Below are 7,960 nucleotides of genomic sequence, written 5' to 3'. Positions count from 1 at the left end.
TAGGGCACTGAGAAGTATGGTAGAAGAAAGAGGTCTGGGTCTACAGGTCCAAAATTCATTGAAAGTGGTATTATAGGTAGATAGAGTTGTAAGAAAAGCTTTTCGCACATTGGTCTTCATAAATCAAAGTATTGAGTACATGAGATACGATGTTATGTTGAAGTTGTATAAGACATTGGTGAGGCCTAATTTGGAGTATTACGTGCAGTTTTGGTCATCTAACTACAGGAAGGTTATAAGTAAGGTTAGAAGAGTACAGAGAAAATTTACAAGGAAATTGCCAGGTCTGGAGAACCTGATTTATGTGGAAAGATTGATTAGGTTGAGGAATTTTGGTATGGGCCCCCCAATCCTAAGAACTTTCTACAGAGGCACAACTGAGAGCATCCTGACTGGCTGCATCACTGCCTGGTATGGGAACTGTATCTTCCTTAACTGCAGGACTCTACAGATAGTGGTACAGATGGCCCAGTGCATCTGTAGTTGTGAGCTTCCCATGATTCAGTATAAGGACAGGTGTGTAAAAAGGGCCCATTGGATCATCGGGGATTCTAGTCACCCGAACCACAATCTATTCCAGCTGCTACCATCTGGGAAACGGTACCGCAGCACAAAAGCCAGGACCAACAGGCTCTGGGACAGCTTCTTCCACCAGGCCATCAGACTGATCAACTCACGCTGATTTGAGTGTACTCTATATTACATTCACTGTTCTATTTATTATAAATTACTATGATTGCACATTGCACATTTAGATGGAGACGTAATGTAAAGATTTTTACTTTTAATGTATGTGAAGGATGTAAGAAATAAAGTCAATTCAATTCAACTTTATTCCTTGGAACATAGAAGACTGAGAGGAGATTTGATAGAGGCATACAAAATTATGAGGGGTATAGATAGGGTAAATGCAAGTAGGCTTTTCCCACTGAGGTCGGGAGGTCATAAGAGTAAAAGGTCAAAAGTTTAAGGGGAACATGAGCAGAAACTTCTTCACTCAGAGGGCATGAGAGTGTGGAACGAGCTGCCAGCACAAGTGGTGCATGTGAGCCCAATTTCAAACTTTGAGAGGTTTGGATAGGTACATAGATGGTAGGGGTACTGAGGCCTATGGTCCCGGTGCAGGTCATTGGAAATAGACTGGATGGGCCAAAGTACCTTTTTCTGTGCTGTACTTTTCTATGACTCTATCACCCATGATCTTAGTGAATGGCAGAGGATGCTCAAGTTGTCTAAATTACACACATATTTTTATATAGTGGCCTTTCAGAATCAGGTTTATTATCACCAACATGTGACGTGAAATTTGTTAACTTAGCAGCAGCTGTTCAATGCAATAAATAATCTAGCGCAGAGAGAGAAAATAATAATAAATGAAATAAGACATAATACATAAATAAGTAAATCAATTACATATATTGAACAGATTATTTTTAAAAATGTGCAAAAACTGAAATACTGTATATTAAAAAAGTGAGGTAGTGTCCAACGCTTCAAAATCCATTTAGGAATTGGATGGCAGAGGGGAAGAAGCTGTTCCTGAATCACTGAGTGTGTGCCTTCAGGCCTCTGTACCTCCTACCTGATGGTAACAGTGAGAACAGTGCATGCCCTGGGTGCTGGAGGTCTTTAATAATGGACGCTTTGTACATAGTGCAACCCCTTGTGGGCACTAATTGTTAGACACCGTTGAAGCAGACCTAATCCTATAAAGACATCCCCCCACTCCCATCAATTCAGCATACATTTTTACAGAGGGGGGGGAGCAGGTGATATTAATAATTTTCCACCATTTTATCTCTGCATTGTCCGACCATTAAGACTCATCACTGTGGAATCATACAATCGCTCTTACCCAGTCACCAAAGTTCAAAGTAAATTTAGTAACACAATACAGTTAAATCAATATATGTTATGCTGAGATTCATTTTTTGCAGGTATTCACAGTAGAACAAAAAATACAATGGAATCAATGGAAGAACTACGCGCAAAGACTGACAAGACGACAAATGTGCAAAAGAAGAAAAACTGTGTAAATACAATGATAATGAAATAAGTGAATAAATAATACTATGAACATGAGTTGTAGAGTCCTTGAAAGTGAGTACATAGGTTATGGAATCAGTTCAGAGTTGAGATGAGTGAAGTTACCCAGGCTGGTTCAGGAGCCTGTTGAATAACTGTTCCTAATATCTGATGATGTAGGACCTAAGACTTCTGTATCTCCTTCTCGATGGCAGCAGCTAAAAGAGAGCATGGGCTGGGTGGTGGGAGTCCTTGATGATAGATGTGGCAGTGCTCCATGTAGATGTACTCAGTGGTGGGGAGGGCTTTACCTGTGATGGACTGGGTTGTATCCATCACCTTTTTGTTGGTTTTTCTATTCTTGGGCATTGGTATTTCCATACTAGGCCATGATGTTGCTAATCAGGATATTCTCCACTGTACATATGTAGAGGTTTGTCAAAGATTTACATGCTGAATCTGCAAATTTCTAAGAGAAGTCACCGGTGCCTTGTGCCGCTCCAGTTCAGCTTGGCTTTTCTTACTAAGTTTCCAATACATAAAGATGATACCTAGATTTATAATAGATTATGTAGGCATTTTGTTTGATATTCATATGATGCCCTATAAAAATCCTTGAATGTAGATTCATATTATTCCAGAAGTATTTTTAAACATGTCTATAATATATTCACAGCAAATATGCTATTTCAGTCCATACTCAACACCTTCAGCTAGTCACTCCCAAGAAAAGTTAATTTATTCACAAAATCAGCCAGTATAGTTGGTAGCGACAAAAATGATGCTGGAAGAAATCAGTGGGCCAAACAGCGTGTGGGGAGAGAAATCTAGACTGGCAGGCTTCCCTTTCATTCATAATGGAGGATCAGAGATTTCATTGATTCAATGTTTTCGGGACCCACATAATGCTTCTCAGCTTTAAAGTGATTTTTGCTAATTGTATTTTACTAAACTTGTGGTCATACATATCTCCTTCCATGACAAAACAGTCAGAGGCTGTATCAACAATTAAATTAACTTATTAACTGCTCCAATAATTTAGCTTATTTCAAGTTTTCATTGCTTGTGTTAAATGTATGCTAAATGTTGTTTTTCCTCTTCAAATTCATTTAAACCTTTCTTCTGTGATTTGCTACTAGAAATGTTTTCTTTCTGTTGGGACAATGTTAAACTGCCACTATTTTGCCTTGTCCTGTTTCGCTCTGCACACGGACTGTTTCCCTCATTTTCTACAATTAAGCCATCACGATGCTCTAATTATAAACACGATAGATTCAGCAAATCTGGAAATTCAGAGTAACACACAAAAGATGCTGGAGGAATTCAGCAGGTCAGGCAGCATTTATAGAAATTAATACACATTTGGTATTTTGGGCCAAGATCCTTCTTCAGGACCAGAAAGGAAGTGGCAAAGATGCCCTAATAAAAAAAATGGCGAGGGGGAAGGAGAATTAGCTAGGTGATAGGTGAAGTCAGGCATGTGGGAAAGGGAAATGGCTGGAGAAGAAGGAATCTGAGAGGAGAGTAGATCATGGGAGAAAGAGAAGAAGGAAAGGCACCAAGGGGAGGTGCTAGGCAAGTGATGAAAAGAGGTAAAAGGCCAGAGTGGGGAATAGAAGAAGAGGGAAGGGTGAGGGTAAAATACAGAAGGAGAAACTGATATTAATGCCATCAGATTGGAGGCGAAAGAAGACATGTCAGAAGGGAATGGGGAATGGAATTAAAATGGTTGGCCACTGGTAAATTTTGCTTTTGGCAGATGGAGTGGAGGAGCTCAAGAAAGCTGTCCCGCCATTTACATCGTTTCTCAGCATTGCAGGGGAGGCCACATCAGGAGCACCAGATGCAACAGGTGACACCAATAGATTCACAGGTGAAATGTTACCTCACCTGGAAGGACTGTTTGGGGCCCTGAATGGAGGCAAGGTAAGGGGTGAATGGAGCTCTAATTTGTTGCATTAAATGATTCCTATTTAAATGTTAACAGCTTCCAATTAGTTCCATTTTAACACCATTCAACTTAACTCACCTGACTCGAAATCAAGGCTCCCATAATCACTACTGGTGTTGATCCATATACATTTATACTTACATTTAGTGGCAACCATTTTTAGAGTTCATTTCTATATTGCCATTTTTTGCAGCCGACATCTTTCTTCTTTCCCAAGCCTTCATTTAAGACTTGCTGTGATTAATCATGAGCTTCTCAAACTTGCTCTCACTACAATCTCAAAGTTACTCAATATCCTTGAAAGCTTTGTCACTTTTGATGATTGTGACTGTGTATCCCATCTTGTTTCCAATGTAAATCAGTCACAATCTCCAGTGAAGTATTTTACTGAACAGACTTAACACACTTGAGACACAAGGGGTAAAACAAAGTGTAAAATATTTACACAAAGATCTTATTCGGTCAGGGTCTGTGCACAATGTTACATGTGAAACATACACATAATAGATTATGTATATATGGTATGAAATCTTTATTAATTTTCAAAACGATAAATTTTGGACTACTGAAATTCATTTAGATTTACTGGGCGATTGGGTAAGATGATCACACACTTAACTGTTTTATGAAGGTAAAATAAAATTTATTCCAGAAGAACATTCTTGACATTAAACCTTTCAAAACAATGTAAAAAGCCCTTTGGCATTATTTTGGAGTGTAGCAATAGAGTTGTCTCTGGAACTCGGTTGGCCAGTATTTATCTCTCAACTAGTGTGGGTACAAATGCAGATTATAGGGTTTTTATCATGCTACTTTGGGAGCATGTTATGCGTAAATTGCCGTATGCCCTACATTATAAACACGATTACTCTTTAAAAAGTACTTGGCTACTGTGTAAATCACGCGTCAGCTGTACACTGAAATGGTTAAGGATGCTAAGGAAATGTAAGTCTTCCTTCCTATATCTTTAGGAACCCAGTTTGCTTCCCTGCACCGATCCAGAATACTCTTTTCTCACAAGATTTTCAATGCATAAATTTTTAGCAATGTATTTTATGTTCTTGTCCTTCTTTATTTAGTGCAGGCTATATTCTGCAAATTATTCCCCCCTTTTCCTTCACAGTTTAATTTTTCATTCAAGTTATCCCACCACCATTCCCACGTCATTTGACTCTTTGTAATTAAGACATGCACTTCTATGTGAGAAGGAGCGTACTTGCCCCAATTGTATTAAAATTCAGAGAGTCTTCACAGTTTTCATTTGCAGGTTTGGCGCGCATCGCCACGTGCACTCTTCGGGGCCGCGCCATGCGAACGCGCGCGAGCACATTCCTTCCCGCCCATCCCCCAGCTACCGTCCCGCGCACGCCGCATTGTCCCTCCCCAACCGCCGGCTTCTTCGCTTCCGATTGGCTCATCCCCGATAACTGCGCAGCCATTGATTGGTGGCTAGTCCTGATTCCATTGGCCCGGATGTCGGCTGGGCTGACTATAAATAAGACTGCGAACGCAGAGGCGGGAGCGCAGAGCGTTTAAAAAAAACGGCTGGGTACTGTTGACACGCGGCGGCAATGGTGAGCGCCACAAGGCCGCAGGCCCACCTGCATTAACCGCTCCCAGAGGAAAATTCCTCCGCGTATTTTCGCCTTCCTTACGTTTACCATTAGCTACCTTTATAACCATTTTTTCTCTCTTTCCTTCCTTGGCAGGCTGGCGGAAAAGCGGGTAAAGACTCTGGCAAGGCGAAAACCAAAGCGGTTTCCCGCTCACAGCGAGCCGGGTTGCAGGTCAGTGCCGGGCGCTGCGCGCTGACCCCGTGATCTTGGCTCGAGCGGCGGGCTGCTGGCGGGCGCGCGGGCGGGCACCGCCCACCAAACAATTAAACCGAAAAAAAAACACGGCGGCCGTGTGGGGGAGGGGAGCGAGTGCGCGGCTCGGGCAAGTAAATCTGCTGTTTCTCCTTCCGCGGCAGTTTCCGGTAGGTCGGATCCACCGGCATCTCAAGTCGAGGACGACGAGTCACGGCCGAGTGGGCGCTACGGCGGCGGTTTACAGCGCGGCCATTCTGGAGTACCTGACCGCCGAGGTAAGAGGGGGATGGGGCGGTGTTGGGCAGCCGGCGAGGGAGTGTAGTCTCCCGGATCTTCGACCCGTGGGTAGTTTTAGCAATCGGTTGAGCAGTTGAGGCCCAGAATAGATCAAGTTTGAGGAGCTGAGTGGCCTATCTCCGTGCTAGCCCATATGGTGATCTAAGCTTTAGTAATCAATGCTGGAGGAGCTCCGGGTTGTGAAGGTATAAGTATGGCAGATGTTTTCGGTTGAGAGCGTGTATTGTATTAGCCTGCTTTGGGTCGAATACTGTATGCCTTGTTTTGTATCCGGCCTGCCGTCACTGACTGGGGTGATGTGAAAACTGTCTTGCAGTGGTAGCACAGTGCAATAAGTTAATTACAAAAATCCTGTGCTAAAGGAATTGCATTAACTAACAAAATAGAGCACTCAGAAATCTGATGGAGGAAAGATGCTGAATATATAGTGAATATGGTTCCCCACCTGACAGTACATTATTTATCAATTTCTGTCTATAATAAAACTCTTTACTGTTCCTTTAATCCTATACACTGTTTTTGATATGCATAGACTAATTTATAATGCTTTTATTCTCAATATTTCCCTGGACCTCCTTTGCTCCAGGGATAGCAAACCTAGTCTTTACCCATAAAGATCTCCAATCCAGGCAACATCCTGGTGAATTTCCTCGACCTGGCAAAGTGTGGACTAATCAGTGTTTTGAAGTTTAAATGTCTCAATCCTTGTATTAGCTTGTGCATTTGCCGTGCTGGCTCTTCATGATATCTGGTTATGGCCTGCTAGGCTTTAGGGGTGGGTGGTGGGGTTGTATTATCTGCCCATGTTTAATTTGCCCATATTCCCTCAGGTGCTGGAGCTGGCAGGAAATGCATCCAAAGATTTAAAGGTGAAGCGTATTACCCCTCGTCACTTGCAGCTTGCTATCCGTGGTGATGAAGAGTTGGATTCTTTAATCAAGGCCACCATTGCAGGGGGTGGTAAGTACATTGTTGTGTTTGGCTACATATTGCCAACATTGCAGAACTGGATTTGTTGTACAAGGTTGACTTGTCTAGCAGCATGATTCTGTCTGTTAGAAAAAACTAATCTGCATGCTCCTGTATGCATACTCAGATTTTCAATGGGCAAATAAGATGGGTAGATGAGGCCAAATTTATGGGGTTTTGAGTAAATTGGGAATGTGGCTAAATGTAACTGTTTTGAAGAAGTTGTTATGGAAGTAACAAGTTGCTTGCTGGTTACATGTTTACTCAGTGGGTTTGGTATTGGTGTCTAATGACTGTTCATTTTTTTTAGGTGTCATTCCACACATCCACAAATCTCTAATTGGCAAGAAGGGACAGCAGAAGACTGTTTGAGAATTAAATGTCATTTTTATTTTTTAGTTCATTATCTCAGGACTCCATTTTTGTTTAATCAGCTGTAGAAATTTTGGAGGATCTGGCTGAACAGACACTGGACTTCTGAAATGTGATTAGAAAAATCTTTTTATCTCCATATATGGGGGGAGGGGTCATTTTAAAATAAAGCTAAAAGTAATAGTTCCCTGTGCAATGGTATTGGGAAGCAAAGTCTTGACTGGTGGAACTGAGTGAGCTGGAGATGTTCTCTGGTTCCTGCCTTTTTAATGAGGCCCTAATGCAATGTTTTAAATGCAGGAAGAGCTTATTGCTTGTATAACTTTATTTTTGGAGTGAAATCGAATCTGAATGGGTTGTCTGACTGTCTCCTTTGGGTGAAGTTTTCAATAAAATGCATTCAAAAACATCTGTCTGTAATCTGTTTGGAAGTAGTTGCCTTGAGCAGGAATTGTACTATTGCTGTCATTGTCAATGTTGAATGCCAATAGCTAACTAGTTCTACAGTTAATGAACCATCAAGAAGCACTTCAGC

The 7,960-nt window shown here is 41.7% G+C and overlaps 1 protein-coding gene across 1 annotated transcript; it reads left to right on the top strand.

The window, feature by feature from the left end:
- Positions 1-5,434: 5,434 nt before the first annotated feature.
- LOC132391815 (histone H2A.Z) lies at positions 5,435-7,834 on the top strand. The gene is made up of 5 exons (XM_059965457.1): positions 5,435-5,550; positions 5,686-5,763; positions 5,949-6,062; positions 6,915-7,044; positions 7,364-7,834. The coding sequence occupies exons 1-5, from the start codon at positions 5,548-5,550 to the stop codon at positions 7,423-7,425; spliced, it is 387 nt and encodes a 128-aa protein (XP_059821440.1). The 5' UTR covers positions 5,435-5,547; the 3' UTR covers positions 7,426-7,834.
- Positions 7,835-7,960: the final 126 nt, after the last annotated feature.

This window comes from Hypanus sabinus, chromosome 3, assembly GCF_030144855.1.
Source record: "Hypanus sabinus isolate sHypSab1 chromosome 3, sHypSab1.hap1, whole genome shotgun sequence".
Classification (NCBI taxonomy): Eukaryota; Metazoa; Chordata; class Chondrichthyes; order Myliobatiformes; family Dasyatidae; genus Hypanus; species Hypanus sabinus.
Note: the sequence above shows the minus strand (reverse complement) of the source record. Positions and strands in the feature narration are given on the sequence as shown.

Bases quoted from the DNA above. Each gene is read 5' to 3' on its own strand.
- LOC132391815 (XM_059965457.1), top strand. The intron at 5,764-5,948 runs GTCAGTGCCGGG...CTTCCGCGGCAG, and splicing joins CACAGCGAGCCGGGTTGCAG to TTTCCGGTAGGTCGGATCCA. The intron at 7,045-7,363 runs GTAAGTACATTG...CATTTTTTTTAG, and splicing joins GGCCACCATTGCAGGGGGTG to GTGTCATTCCACACATCCAC.